At 62.2% G+C, this 15105-nt stretch overlaps 1 protein-coding gene across 5 annotated transcripts; it reads right to left on the bottom strand.

Moving 5' to 3' along the window:
- Positions 1-395: 395 nt before the first annotated feature.
- On the bottom strand, positions 396-15048 carry EPN1 (epsin 1). Of its 5 annotated transcripts, XM_025849201.2 has the most exons (11): positions 14788-15044; positions 11668-11994; positions 7489-7738; positions 6355-6479; positions 5937-6011; positions 5278-5361; positions 3613-3898; positions 2865-2975; positions 2550-2633; positions 1106-1363; positions 396-1006 (listed from the first exon to the last, which is right to left on the bottom strand). In XM_025849201.2, exons 2-11 carry the CDS (start codon positions 11893-11895, stop codon positions 798-800), a joined length of 1710 nt encoding a protein of 569 aa, XP_025704986.1. In that variant the 5' UTR covers positions 11896-11994; positions 14788-15044; the 3' UTR covers positions 396-797. The 5 variants fall into 5 exon arrangements, with proteins under 5 accessions (XP_025704986.1, XP_073745465.1, XP_073745464.1 ...); XM_073889364.1 differs by having other exon boundaries at positions 396-1363; positions 11668-12010; positions 14788-15048; XM_073889363.1 differs by having other exon boundaries at positions 396-1363; positions 14788-15047.
- Positions 15049-15105: the final 57 nt, after the last annotated feature.

The raw sequence follows: 15105 nt of genomic DNA, 5'->3' as shown, positions 1-15105 counted from the left end.
GTGGGAGAGGGATCCAGCGGAGGCGGGTCAGTGGAGGAAGAACACAGGCCCAGCAAATGGGTGGCACCGGGGGGCCTGGACTCCAGCAGAAGTGGACTCCGGTTTCTCAGGACTGCTGGCCACATGGGGGATGTGTGTGCGGTGGGGGTCACATCCAGTGGGACACAGCATGGCAGTGCCGTCAAGGGCTCACCAACAGCTTACCGAACCCTGGACGACCCCTGACCCCCATCCAACAACCCCATCAGCTCTCCAGCCCTAAGTGGGCTGCAATGCCCCCCCACCCCCCCGCCCCGGAACAGAAAGGCTTCTGAGAAGAGGCAACCAGGTTGGAGCCCTGGGTCCCCCAGATGAGGGGTCCTATGAATCATGGATGGGAGCTTGGGGGAGCCACACCCGTGAGAATTGCCATTTATTCCCGAAGTCGCCAAAATTATCACCAAGGATTCACCAAGGGATGTGCATGGGGACGAGGAGGCTCAAACACTGACTGAGGGGCCAGTTGGGAGGGAAGGGAATGGGTGGGGGGACCCCCAGCTGTCCCTCCCCTTCCTAATGCCACAGGAAAGGGGTCCTCCTCTGGCCAGCACCCCTCCCCATCCCCCATGTCCAGTTTCTCTCCAGGGAGGTGGGGTGGGGGACATGGAAGAGGGTGTAGTGTGAGTGGGCCCCAGGAGGGAGAGGGTGCTGGGGTGGGGGCGGGGGGGTCCCCCGCTTCACATGCACTCACAACACTGGTCTCCCAGGGAGCAGAAATGGGGGAAGCCAGGCCAGGCCAAATCCCCCTCCCTCCTGGATTATAGAAGGAAGGGGTTAGTGTTGGGGGCCGGGGGGCCTGGGGGCATCATGGGGGGCAGGCCAGGGCCCCCACCAAGCGGAGAGATGTATGTTGGTGGTGCTCCAGGGACCGGGGGCACAGGGCTGAGCCGGAGCTGGTTCAGCGTGAGCGTCGCAGGGGGTGCAGGCTGGAAGGGGTTGGTGATGGAGGGACCGGTTGTCGGGGCTCCTACAGGAGAGAAAGGAGAGGAGACACGCAGAGCAGAGTCAGGGGTCTGCCTGGGGAGGAGGTCAGCAGGAAGGACCAGCCTGGGAGGCCCACACTCACCGCTTGGCAGGAAGGGGTTGGAGGCCTTGGCTCCTGGCGGCGTGGGGCCCGGCCGGCTCACGAGCGAGTCCAGGTCGACAAGAGCTGCGTTAGGCCCCAGGAATGACTCTGGTGTCTTCCGTGTGGGCGGTGGCGGTGTTGGAGCGACTGCGGGTGGGGGGCTCCCCACAGCCTCAGCCAGAGAGCCCCCGACCCCACTCATGTCAAACGCCCCAGGACTGCGGGCAGGCACCTCTCCAGCGAGCAGCTCCAGCTCCCCTAGAAGGAACCAGAGAAGGGGTCAGGGCAAGATGGACAGTGGGGGCCTCAGACAGGGAGGCCGTGGTACTGAGAGGCAGAGCCCTGGGAGGGACACGTGTCCAAGGAACAGCAGCAGACGACCTCCGGGGCAGAGTGCTGGGGAGAACCACCAAGGGACGAGAGTACTTGAGGGGTGCTCACATAGCCCCACAAAACCCCACCGGTCCCACGGTCCCAAGCAGAAACTTCACGGTGGACAGACAACGGCAGGCACCAAGGAGCCCAGCAGCCTGGATGACGTTTGGCAGCTTGACCTGATTTCCTTAAAGAGAGTAGGAATCCTATCTGACGTCGGGAAATGCACAAACTGGTGCGGAGAGAGAAGAGGCCCCGAGGAACGCCAACTGCAGACTGCACAGTAACCAAGGTGGGCCTGGGGGGACGGGAGGGGACCGCTGGTGCCCCACCAGTCCCACGTGCTCCTGCGGGCCCGCGTCACTCAAAGATGAACAAGGAAAGGGAACGAAGGCACCACCACTGCTGTGGGAAGAGAGGATCCCATGCCCTCCGGACAGCTCGCAGGACGGGTCTCCTACCGAGGACAGAGCCAGCCTGGACTCTGGCCAGGAGAAGAGAACGCAGGAGCCAGGACACCCGTGGATGGGACGCCTGGTGGGAAAGATGCGCTGGGCCCCAAGGCACCCGTGGGCAGGCCGGGGAGGGGACACTCGCCAGAGGCCCCTTGCGGTCAACACACTGCTGGGAACGCAGGTACAGCCGGCCGGGCCCTCAGAAACACGCAGAGAAACGTTCCGGGGGGCAGAGAACTCAGAGATCAGTATACGGGGAAGCCCCAGAAAGAGAACTCTCTGCACTACTCTTACAACTTCTCTCTTAAGTATAAAATTACTCAAAACAAAGTTAAAGCTTTCTTTTCCAAGATAAACCAACAAGCTTCAATAAGACTGCGGCCCATGGGGAGCTGCAATCCACCCTGCTTAACCCCTCACTCAGAAGCCTGCCTGCCAAGGAGCCTGCGGGCGGGGGCGGGGGCACAGGCAGGCAGGGGGCACGGCGGGGGCGGGGGCACAGGCGGGGCAGGGGGCACGGCGGGGGCGGGGGCACAGGCGGGGCAGGGGGCACGGCGGGGGCGGGGGCACAGGCGGGCAGGGGGCGGGGGCACAGCGGGGGCGGGGCGGCTCACCTGTGCTGCTCCCAGAGGTTGGCAGGGCCGTGCGCAGTCGGTCAAAATCAGAGAACTCATCAGGCTCCGCGTCAAACCCCACTGCTGTAGGGGCCCAGGATGTCGGCTCAGCTGGTCAAGGGGACCAGCCTCCCACTCCCCCTACCCCCCAGCACCCGAGAGCAGACACCTCACGCTCACCTGCGCGCGCGCGCACACACACACACACACACACACACACTCTCTCTCTCTCTCTCTCTCTCTCTCTCTCTCTCTCTCTCTCTGTCTCTCTCTCTCTCAGGCCCCTGCAGCCCGACCCCAGAGCCCACCCCGTACCTGCAGTGCCATTGGTGCTGGGCTTGGCAGGTGACCCTCCCCAGGGGTCTGAGAAGGCCGGGGCTGGAGCCCAGGGATCAGAGGCAGGGGGTCCGCCAACTGGGGCCCCACCTGGGTGAGTAAGGAGGCATGTGAGAGGCTGGTGGTTGGAGGATTTGTCACCTACAAATGTAGGCCCACTCCCTCCCAGAAGCCCCCCCGCCCCGGACATCCTGGGATGCAGCTGGACATCCCAGAGGCTTCAGGTGGGCGCAGCCCCAGCCAGCCCTTCCCGCCTGGTGCCCACGATCTACCCATGGTGCACCGCTGCTGGGCCTTTGCCCACCTGTCCCTTCCTGGCAAAGCCCTCCTCAGCCTTGAGGCCTCTGGAAAACCCCCAAGAAGCTCCCCAGCTGGGCAAGGAGCCTTGGGTGCGCGCTTCACCTAGGTGTGCCCAACCCCCACCCCCAAGCCCCCAGAGCTCCTAGAAGTCCCCATGGGGTATGTGGCCCCTTCCCAGCCCACCTGTGCCCAGCCTCACCAGACACCCCACCCCGACTCCACCCTAGCAGCCTCTGCACAGCCCGACACGCCCCTGCTGCCCTTCCCACTGTCCTTCAAGGCTCCCTCACCCACCCCCCTCTCTCGGCTGTCTTATCTGACGCCCCAGCTGCCCGTCACCCGCGTGACTGTGTGTCCCTGTCCCCAGGTGTGCCCCGCACTGCACACTGGATGTGGAGGCTGGAGCAGGCAGGCAGCCAGCACTCACCATCAGAGCTCCCCCACGGGTCAGGCGTGGGCCCCTCTCCAGCTGCAGGGGCCTGGGTCCCACCCCAAGGGTCAACCGGGGGCCCCGCAGGGGCAGCAGGCCTCCAAGGGTCCCCAGAGGCTGGTGTAGGGGCCGGACCACCCCAGGGATCAGCAGCTGGAGGGACAGGGGCACCCCCCCAAGGGTCCGAGGTGTGGGCGCTCATGGGTGCTGGGCCCCCCCAGGGGTCCGAGGCTGGCGGTGGAGCCGGGGCCGTGAAGACATCAGCAAGATCCATGAGGGATGACTGCAGGAGACAAAGGAGAGAAAGCGTATGAGGTCCGAGCAGGCCAGGCCAGGGCCCTGGGAAGAGAAACCGGAGGAGAGACGGCCCCAGAACAAGAGAGAGGAGAGACCCACCGCCAGAGAGGGACAGCCAGGGGCCATGAGACAGGAGGCAGCCTCCCCACCTCCCATCCCCACCCCGCCCCCGCTGTGTGCGCCTCCCCTGCCACCCCAGCCCAACCCAGCCCAGCACCAAATCCAAGAGCCCCACTTGGTCCTGCCCCCATCCCTCCAACCACTCCCCAGTTCCCACCAGGAACAAGAACAGAGGCCAAAGCCCAAAGCCGCCCCTCCCAGCCCTGCCTGTGCACTTCCCACGCACTCCGGGAGGTCTGCCCTGGGTCGCCCACCCTGAGTCTCAAGTCATTACAGGCCACCCTGAACGGTCCTGGCTGAGGCCCAGCACCCGTCCCACATCACCGCACGCTCCGGGCCTCCAGTGCTTCACGTGAGCAACATACACGCACGTGCACATAGCCTCCCCTTGTCCTGGGGGTGAACCCAGCCAACCAGAGCCCCTGGTGTCTCTGGATGCAAAGGCACCACATCTCCCGTCCCCACAGGACAAAAGCAGCAGGTGCTGGGACCGACACTCTGAGCCATCAGGCATCAGGGAGACCCTTTGGCCGAGGCTGGCGTGAGCAGGCTTTTCCACCAAGAGCCCTGCTGTGGCTGATCAGCCAGCCCGAGCTATCTGCCCCATGCCCATCAGGAGGGTGTCTACACCCTCTGATCAGAGCTAGCCCCATGACCCAGCCCCCTGTGGAGGCCAACCGCACTACGAAGACGCTCAGGACACACAGCGCCCGGTGTGAGGCCACACAAGAGGCCAGCTTGGATGTCCCAGCCACGTGAGTGACCGTGGCCCAGGCACGAGGAGGAAACCCGTCTACCCTCAGACCCAAGAAAAGGGTTGAAGCGGCAGAAACTGAAACACCACCAAACACCATCTGTCTCCACCGGGGGGGACTGGAGGCCCAGAAGGCTGGGGACCAGACTGGTCTGGCTCACCCACCGACCCTCGGAGTCCAGGGTGTGGACAGACACCGAGGAGGTGCCTCAGACAACGTGAGCGTGCAGGAGCTCTACGCCATCCCCTTCTTGCACAATCAGGCTGCTCATTGACAAGGACTGACCGGCAGCAGCGGAGTCTCCCACGGCAGGGACAGACGGAGGTCACACCTAGAGCGCTCTGTGCTCCAGGCACTAACCAAGTGCCTTCCAGTCTCCAGGTCTCCACGCATGTCCATGAAAAGAATTACCTGCGGCGGCGGCCGCCGCCTGGCGCCCTGCCCAAGGCCCAGGAGTGCATGGAGGGCGGGGCGGCCTGCCCGTGCTCACCTCCTCCTGGCCGCCGGTCTCCCTCCTGCTCTCCTCTATGGCCATCTGCAGCCTCAGGTCGTCCCCACGACGGATCCGCTCTTCCTGTTTAGATCACGGAAGCAGGCGGCAAGGGAGGGTCAGAATGTGAGCAGCAGGACTGCCCCCCACCCAACTGCACAGCCCCCAACGACCCTCTCCCACCCAGACAAAAGTGACAAAATTAAAATGGGATGTGGACAATGTGTGGGGAGGGGGAACGGGGAAGAACGTGCGGTCTAGGGGATGGGGATGCAGGGGTGGTGTGCGGGAGATGGGTCTGGCCCGGCACGGCTCCAGACTTGGGAAGCATGGGGCCCTGGGGAGGACGGGCCCTCCCGCCAGATGCCTGAGTCTGTGGTATCTGCTGTGCTGGGTGGAGGTGACCAAGCCTTGGGCTGTGCCGAAGGGTGAGGGAAGGGCTCCCTCGCCACCCGGAGCAGCTACAAGGCATCTGCTTCACGTGCTGAGACAGCACCCGTCTGAGATCCGTCTGACACGGGTCTCCCAGCTGGAAATGCTGTGGCGGAATGTGCGTAAACTAGGGAGCGGGCTGGCGGGGAGGCAAGGAGGGGCAAGGAAGCGGGGACCTGAGGAGGGTCTGAGGGGAACCCTACGGAGGGTAGGGAGGCTGCTCTGACCTTGTCGTGCTCCTCTCGGCTCAAACTAAGGGCCAGCTGGAGCTGGACGTCATCCTCGGGGCCGCAGGACGGGGGCTGGGGGAGAGAGAGTGTGAAGGGGCCGGGGCGGGACACAAGATGGGGGAGAGAAGGGAGGAGGGAGAAGAGGAAAGACACACACACACAGAGCAACGGAGGGGAGCCAGGGACAGACAGAGCCACAGACGGGTCACAGACAGAAGAGGGAGACAAGCACCCGCGCAGAAGAGACAAGAGTTCTCAGGACGCGGTCGGAGGGCGGACAGACCAGAGGCGGGGCGGCGGGGAAGACCGAGCAGCAGCCCTCAGGAGCCGCGGGGTGAAGGATGGAGATGGGATGGCAGAACCAAAGGCAAACCCCTGCCGCGCCACCCCGGCCCCCCGCCGGCCCGCCCGGCACCTGGTCGGCCTCCTCCTTGCTCATGGCCAGGGCCAGCTGCAGCTGCAGCTCCTCCTCCCCGCTGCTCTGTGGCCACGCCTGCTCTGCCTCCGGGGGCGGCCCAGAGCCCACCGCTGCTGAGGAGGCTGCCGTGGGGAAAATCAGCTGAGACCCCGGTGGAGAAGGGGAAGGGGGCCCTGCAGCCCAGACAGCGGGCTTCCACTGGGGGTAGGGGTGGACTGTGAGGCGGGTCTATCCCATCCCCCAGAAGCCCTGCTGGCCCGAGAGCAAAAGCCCGCCAGGAGAGAGGGAAGTCTGGGAGCCTCGGAGCCCACGACCCAGATTCCCACACTGCACGCCTGGGGCCTGGCCCAGAGCCTGGGGGCGGGGGGGGGACACACAGGTCCTTCATCCTGGCTCCCACAAAGCTCCCAGCACGTCCAGTGGCCTGCATTTCCAGGGCTGCTGGAGAACTGTACAGCAGGACCAGCTGGGCGTTCGGGGAACAACTGCGCCTGCAGCCTCAGCCCCCAACCTCTTCCTGGGTGTGGCTGACACAAGGGGTGAGGGGCAGCAGTGAAGGAAGGGAGGCACAGAGAATGGGAAGGGGGATGACCATCTGGAAGGAGGGACGGACGGGGCGCAGGGGCCTAATGTAGGCAGAGGACCAGCTGAGCTGGGGGGGAAGCGCCCGCCTGCTCATCCCAGCTGGCCTGCTCTGGTACTGCTGTGCACGGCCCCCCTCAGAGAGCCGTCCCTAACCTCCGACCCTAGGCAGCCCCCTCCAAGTCCCACGCTCTTGGTCTTAGGCATTGAGTGCCCTCAGGCAGGACCGTGGGCGAACCCATCTGGCAGCTCCAGGGCCCAGGCTGCGGGCAGGGGCACCCCCGGGCCCTTAGGTGGCTCTTGGTCATTTGTGGGTGAATAGAACAGTTCTAGGCTCTCGGGTCCTACAGCGAGGGGGACAGGACAGGGAAGGACCGTCACGGGAGGGGAGAGCCTGAATTTGGAACTCCAGCCCACCTGGCCGCGCAGGAGAGGGAGCGAGAGGGCTCGGCGGCTGGGCATGGGGAACCCAGCAAGGAGGCCACCAGGGGCTTGGAGAAGAAGGGGCGGGGTAGGCCGGGAGGGACCTCCTAGGGGCGGCGGCCTCACCAGTGGCAGTCTGCGCCAGCTTCTCCTTGGTCTTGAGCGCGTGGGCGCGCTCCTCCCGTAGCCGGTCCTCGTCACGCAGCAGGGCCACCAGCTGTTTGGCCTTCTCACGCACGTTCACACCCTGGTCCTTGCCGTCACGGTCCACGTACTGGAAGTCCTTCAGCGTCTGCACGGCGTACATGTTCTCCTTGCACTGCTGTGACACGCGCTCCGAGCCGGTCTTGATGAGGTACTCCATCAGCGTCATGGCCTTCAGGGCAGGGGGCACACTGGTCACGCACACGGCCACTGGGATCCCAGTCCCAGCACCAACCCACACGTCACCAGCAGGTGGATAAACAAGCGTGGCCCACTGGCACGGCGGACCCTACACAGCCGTGAGAAAGAGCAGAGCGCAGCCGCGAGCTGCCCCCTGCCGGGATGACCCCGAAGACACAGTGCTGCGTGAAAGCAGCCAGACTCCAAAGGGCGCGCGGCGCGCGCCTGTGCTCACATGGAACGTCCTCGACAGGCCCATCCAGAGGAAGGGGGTTCACGGCCGCCAGGAGCTGGGGGATCCTTAACGGACATGGGGTTTGTGTTCAGGGTGACAAAAAACGCTCTGGACGTAGGTGGCAGTGAAAGCCGCACCGCCTGGGAACACGCTCGATGCCCTGGCACAGCATGCTTCCCAGGGGTGACTTGTGTGGCACGGCGTCTACACGTGTCTGGTAAAAAGATGGAACCGGGAAGGGCAGGTGCAGTCCCTGCAGCCTCACCTGGACTTCCCACAGGGGTGCAGACCCCACTCTACTTCTCTAAGAGGAAAACCCAAAGCAGCATAGCCACAAAGACACGCTTGTTTATCGCCCAGAGAAGCCCAGGACAGGGGCCCGCGCACCGCTTTCTCTACCATCCGTGAGTCTGGAAAGCATCACCACTTCCTGCCTAAGACTTCACAACTCAGGATGACGAGGAAGTGACTCCCTCCCCCAAATCGGTGGGAGGAAGGGAGGTGCCAAGCTGCAGGGTGTGCCCAGGCCCTGCTCTCTGCAGGGACACACGTGTGCTGGGAACAGCGGGACATCCCGTGACAGCTGCGGCATTACAGGGCAGGAGGACAAATGCTCCTCCCGACACAACAAAGTTAAATGGGAGCAAAAACCGCCAGTCCTCAGAGTGTGCAGGGGGCCCGGGACACACGGAGCCCCTGACAGCCCCCCAGAGCACAGCCGAACAACAGAGGGAGGCCCCGGCCATTGGGGCTGAGCTGGCTCAGCAGCTGTGAGATGTGCCGGGGACCCTGCTGTGGGTCATGAGTAACTCCCCACCGTCCACGGGAGCTGGACCTGGACCTGGCCGGCTGCCCGAAGGTGTGTGAACAGTAATCAGAGCTTAGTCTTTAACCAGCCCTCGAGGTGTTTAGGCATCACAGCAGAAAGCAAGCAGCAGACCACGCCGGGCATGGAGGGCAGGCAGGCTCGGCGCACCTTGGGCCAGCTGTGCTGGGACCACCACGGCTGCACACACGACACACGACACAAGCCTCCCAGCAGGTCAGTCAGGCTACGTGACACAAACAGATGGTTTCGCCTCCATCCAGGATGGGACTCGCACCCAACAAACTGGAAGAACCCATTTCCAGGGCTCTTGAGAGCTTGGCAGTGAGTGCAGTTAGAGAGATAGGGAACCCGGAAATAACCCAAACACCCGTCAAGGGTCAAACACACACGGAGGATGCACAGCATGCTCATGGGATAGAAGCAGCACACACAGCAAGGTAACTAAAGAAACCTCCCAGATGCAGCAGACACAGAGGACCATGTGCATGAGCCCATGGAAAGTTCTAGCACCAGCCCAGCAGACAGGAGACAGGGCAGGATGCTTCTGGGGGAGGGGTGTGCTAAGCAAGCCTGGGAGGGACGGGGACACCCTCCATCTCCATCTGGGTGCTGGCCTCACAGGTGTGTGCACGCGTGAGAGCTGCCAGGTCGCACACTCACGATGGGTGCCGCATTGGCAAACGTGAATATTTTCTCAAAAGCGAGCAACAGGACAACCCAACAGTCCCTCTTAATTTTCAAAACCGCTTGCTCATGGATGGTGGACGAATCAGCATACAAGCATCTAAAACGGGGACCAGCAAACTTCTTCTGAAGGGCCCAGGTGATCAATAACCCAGCTTTTCGGGCCACAAGGCCCCCGTGCTGACCCCTCAGCTCTGTGCAGCAGAGGGGAGGCAGCTGCAGACACATGGGCCTGGCCGCACCCACAGGCTTTACAAACACGGGCGGCAGGCCAGATTCGACCCATGGGCCGAATCTGGTTTAAGAAATAAAACTTGAGGGGACGCCTGGGTGGCTCAGTCGGTTAAGTGTCTGCCTTCGGCTCAGGTCATGATCCCAGGGTCCTGGGATTAGGAAGCCTGCTTCTCCCTCCCCCACTCCCCCTGCGTGTTCCCTCTCTCACTGTCTCTCTCTCTCTGTCAAATAAATAAATAAAATCTTTAAAAAGAAAAGAAAACCTGAGACCCTGATTCCTCAGAGCAGAGAGGTGACAGCCGAGTCAGAAGAACGGGCTCCGGGACTCCCCCCTGCCCCCTGGGCAGCCCCGAGGCTCCTCATGCCTCTATGTCCCCACCTAAAGAGTGGGGACAGGAAAGTACTTCTCGGGATTCTGTGCCCACAGCAGCGTGTCTCCAGCTGCAGTCAGGGCCCCTCAGGACTCACCTCCCCTCGTGTACGGTCCATGAGCCCAAGGCTTCTCCTCCCTTTGCCTCCACACGAAGGCTCACCCAGACCCTTCACCCTTTCCCTGATTCGCAGCGAGACAAACGCCACCCAGTCCTTCACAACAAACAGCAACATAACTGACCCAGCACAGAGTCCACGGGAATGAGAACCCACCCCGGGTTTGTCAGGATGGGCGTGAAAACAAGCCAGAGCATTTCCAGGCCCAAGGGAAATGAGGGAGCCACCGTGCCGCTGAGGGACGGAGGGCCCGGCCGGCAGAGGCCCCAGCCGGGGTCCACGGGGCCAGGAGCTTCATCTGCCACGGCCACACGTAGAGCAGGCCCTGCGCCAGCGTCCACTGAAGCAACAACGGCAGCAAGAGGACTCGCCAACACCGCTGAGCCCCGCTCCAGCTCACGCGGGAGGAGGTCCCCAGGCTGGTCTGAGCCTGACGGCCAGGAGTGGGGCCTGGCCATCTGCCCCAGCCTGTGTCCACTGCCACTTCTTGACCCAAGGGGAGGATACCAGGACCCAGGCCAGAAAATGGAAAAACTGCTGAGTGTTGCCCAAAGACACGTTCCCCTTGACCACAGCCTGTGGTCTCGTCTGTTCTTCGGATGAGGACGCGTGCATACGTCACTAGGGGCCAGCAACAGGATTCCTGTGGAGAGCATTCTGTCCACGTTTCTCCAAATGACATCTGCATGTGCCCCTTGACCCAGAAATTCCAGTTCTAGAGAATAGCAAACATACAAGGCTACTCACGGCAGTCTTGTTAACAAAAGCAAAACACCACAGACCACTTAAAAATTCAGCACCAGGTAACTAGCAGTTGTTAAAAAAGATAAAGAAGGAAGGACAGAAAGAAGGACGGAAGGAACGAAGGAAGGAAGGAAGGAGATGACAAATCTATATCTCGACGAGAAATGATCTCTAAGATATAGGCCCATTTTCCTTCTTAAAACTCGGCGGTAGTTTACATACGATAAAATGCACCAGTTTTCACTTGCAGCTCTAAGTTCTGACAATCGCCGATAACAACATAACCACTGCTGACACAGAACAGCGCCACGCCTCCCAGAATTCCCTAGTGCCTGTGGACGTCCACACACACCTGAAGGAGAACACAAACGCTGGGGACACCAGCTGCCTCTGAGAGGAAACTGGGCTCCGGGCACACAGAAGGTTGAACACTGGGCACCCGCTTCGGCCTTCTGTGTGGACAAGTCTCGTGAATGTGCCGTTTTCAAAAAGAATTTGGAGTCCTTAGACTCAACATTCTCAAACCCTCATGTCTGTTACCTTCATTAAATGAGGGACGAACGGAGAGAGACTGCACGTAAAGACCTAGAACTCCAGCTCCTCCGCAACACGGGGAAGGTGGGCCTGGTGGCACCTCCACCTGAGCCCTGCGCGCACCCACGCAGTCGTGTGCACGTGAGGGCCCGCTGCAGGCCCGGGCACTGACCTTGTAGACGTGCCTCCAGTTCTTGCCATGGTCATTGAGCCGCTTCCAGATCATGCTCATGATCTCGGAGAAGGCGACGACGTTGTAGGTGAGGTCAGCGATCTCAGACATTAGGGAGCTGGACGGGCCCCAGGGGTCGTTGCTCGTGGCTTCTCGGACCTTGATCTCGGCCTCTGAGTAGTTGTGGACTATGTTCTTCATCTGGCGCCGCAGCGACGAGGTCGACATGGTGTCAGGTGGTGGTGAGGGTGCTGGGCCCCCCGGGGTGTGGCGAGATGGAGTGACTCGAGGAAGACAACAGCGGCAGGAGCTGGTGGGTCACCGCATCTGAGAAGGAAAGGCCCTTTGGAAATACAAGGGGGACCTGGGGCTGCCCAGCCTGAACCCACACCCTCGTGGGCTTCCCCACGGCCCCTGGGGCCTAGAAGGCTCTGGTCCTCATTAAACCCATCTTAGACACCGAGTCCATCTTTCAGTTCCTCAAATATGGCCAGCTCCTTCCGGCTTGGGGGCCCAGCTCAGTGAGGCAGGAAGGCAGAGTGTGCAGTGAGGGATCACAGGCTGGCAGCACCTCAGTGCAGCATGTCCTAGCCTGTTGCCCTGGGTGGGCCAGGAACTCCTGCACCTCAGTTTTCCCCCCTAAAAAGTGGGGTTTCGTTCTGTAGCCCAGGGAGCTGAGAGAACCCAGTGCGTGGGAAATGCACCATGAACATGGGCGGTCATGAGATGGGCACCCTGCTCTTCCACTCCCTCACCACCCAGATCACGCCCACTCACCCTGAGAACTCTGTTTAAGCTTCCCAGATTTTACACACCCAAACACCGTGGTCATTGTTCCCGAGGGGCCCCATGGGTAGACTAAGGCATCCTTGTGATTATATACTCGTCTGTCTTGACTCTGTGGCTAAGGCCAACCCACAAGCCCCATGGGGACAGAAAGCATGTCTGTACGGACATGAGTTTTCCCGTAAGAGCAGCTGCCCCAGAAGAGCCATTCAATAAACTGCTGGAAGGAAGGGAAGGAGAGAAGGCAGGAAAGACCTCTGGAGCAGGAGTGGACCAAGCAGAATCTGAGGCAGAAACAAGGGCACACAGGGAGACCATAAAGGGAACAGAGAGGCAGGCAGGAGGCGGGCAATGCCAGGGGGACAAGGCGTCCCAAGGGTGGAGGAGCTGGAGACTCAGGGAAGGAGAGATAAGGGCGAGCACAGCCACTGCCGGGGTCCCAGCCGCATGCCAGGTGCTCGCTGACCAAGAGATGCCCATTATCTCATCCAACACCACCAGCAGCATTCTAACTGATGGGAAGGCAGGGGCTCACGGAAGCTGGACAATTCAGCCAAGGTCACGCACCAAGCACAGCAGCACAGACTCCACTTGTGGCTGCCTGGACGCCAAAACTTCACTTTTTAAACTAACCTGTGCTGAGAAGAAGGTGATGGGAAGAAACAAAAGGACGGGAACCAGGCAGACGGTGATGCTCACAGCAAGCAGCGACACGGCCCTTACCCTGTGCCAGGCATCCTTCCCCAAGCTTTACACACAGTGACTCAATTAATCCTCCCAACGCCACGATTCACAGCACCTCACAGCAGAGGAAACTGAGGCACAGCAGGAGTCACTCCCCGGGCCTGGCTCCAGAGCCAACTCCAACCACCACAGTCCACATCCACGCCAACGAGCCCTCCCACAACCTACCTAAGTCCTGGGACAGGCAGCTGGCCCCAGCTCTGAACTTAGGCTGGAGAGCCAGGCACTTGAAGGTACACGTGAACAGCCAGAAAGACACGGTCAGGGGGCCGAGCAGGCCAGCCAGACACACTGAGATGAAGAGCTGATGGGACCGACACAGGGGACACAGAGGGACGGGAACGAGACACATGACGGGAGAGAGAGGGGCAGAGACCCGGGCGGAGGAGCTACCCAGAGACACGGTGAGCAGAAGTCACAGGAGACAGAGACAGAAACTCAGTAGGCAGCAAGGCAGACGACCGCGAGCAAAGACCGAGACCCTGAACGAACAGACAACCTGACGCTACAAATTTGCAGAAGAAGAACTAAGAACACAGAACACGTGAAACCTGGACCCAAATCCTGGCCAGGAGCTACCAACAGGGCAACCTCCTTGAGATTCAGTTTGCAAGACTCTGACCTGAAGAAAAGAATTCCTACCTGGCAGGCTTGCTGATTAAATAGGATGGGTACATAAAGTGCTTGGCGCCCTGCCCCACAGATAGTAGCTCAATAATGCCGCCCGCCCGTTATCATCAGAGGCAAAGAGCGTTTTTCCCAAAGGGTGGTATCAGAAGATGCCCTGCTTTAACGCTGTGGAACTGTACGAAAACACGTTAGAAAAAAGTCAATAGGGCATCCAAGCCAAAATTTCTGGGATTGCTCAGAACGAGACCAAATCTTTCAAAATAAACGAATTCCAACAGAAGTACTAGGTTAAACAGAGGACAACGATAGGGCAAAATTCTCCGAGGGGTGTTCAAAGGACTGACGGAACACACTTGGTGTGGAACGGGAAATGTGGGAGCAATCATGGAATCCGGAGCTCCCAGCAGCTGACTGCAGGGCCAGACGGCGCTGGGCACTTCACCAGGACCACCCCCATAAACACGCACGGCCCTGACTTGAGAAGTCACCCGAGGAGTACCACAGGCCGGCCAGCAGTGGGCCTGACTGCAGAGCCGGACTCCGGACCACCGCACCAGAGACCCAAAACCCTGCGGGAGGGGGCCTGTCCCAGACCAACCAAGCCACGCACGCGCGCGGGGGGGCCCGGGCTCGCGGGGACGGCAATGAATGAGAAACGGGGGCGGGGGGGGGAGCGGTGCCCAGCGTCCCCGGGAACTGCAGACACGGGAGCCCGAGGGGAGAGAGAGGAAGAGGGGCACGGCCATCACCCCGACCACCGCGCGCCGACAGCGGACGCAGGCAGGCGCCCGGAGCCCGGCAGACACCGACGCCGGCAGCACCGAGGCCCGGGCGCAGGCCGGCGGGCGCCCAATGCCGGCCGGACGCACACGCACACAAAGGCCGCGGGGCTGAGCCGAGGGGCCACACGCGACGGACGCCCGAGCGCCCCGGCCCGCCGCGCCCCCGGCCCGCGCTCACCTCGGCCCCTCACGCCGGGCTCCGGGGGGTCATGGCGGGCAGACCCCTGCCCCAGCTCGGCCTCGGTGTCGCGGGGCGCGCGCCTGGCCGCGGGCGGCGGACGCGAAGGCGCACTCGGGCGCACGCGCGGACGCACGGATGGGCCGCACGCCGACGGCCCCGCCGCCCCGGCGCCCGGGAGGGGCGCAGAGAGCCCGGCGGGGGAGGGGAGCCGCCGAGCGGACGGGAAGCAACCGAAGGAGGCGACGGACCGGAAGCGGAAGTGGCGGCGCGCCCCGCCCTCCGCGCCGCACCCGGCGGCCCGCCCACAGCGAGCCT

Source organism: Callorhinus ursinus, unplaced genomic scaffold (assembly GCF_003265705.2).
Source record: "Callorhinus ursinus isolate GAN/ISIS: 27379988/994484 unplaced genomic scaffold, GSC_fseal_2.0 scaffold106, whole genome shotgun sequence".
NCBI classification, from domain to species: Eukaryota; Metazoa; Chordata; class Mammalia; order Carnivora; family Otariidae; genus Callorhinus; species Callorhinus ursinus.
This window is presented reverse-complemented; position numbering and strand designations above follow the sequence as displayed.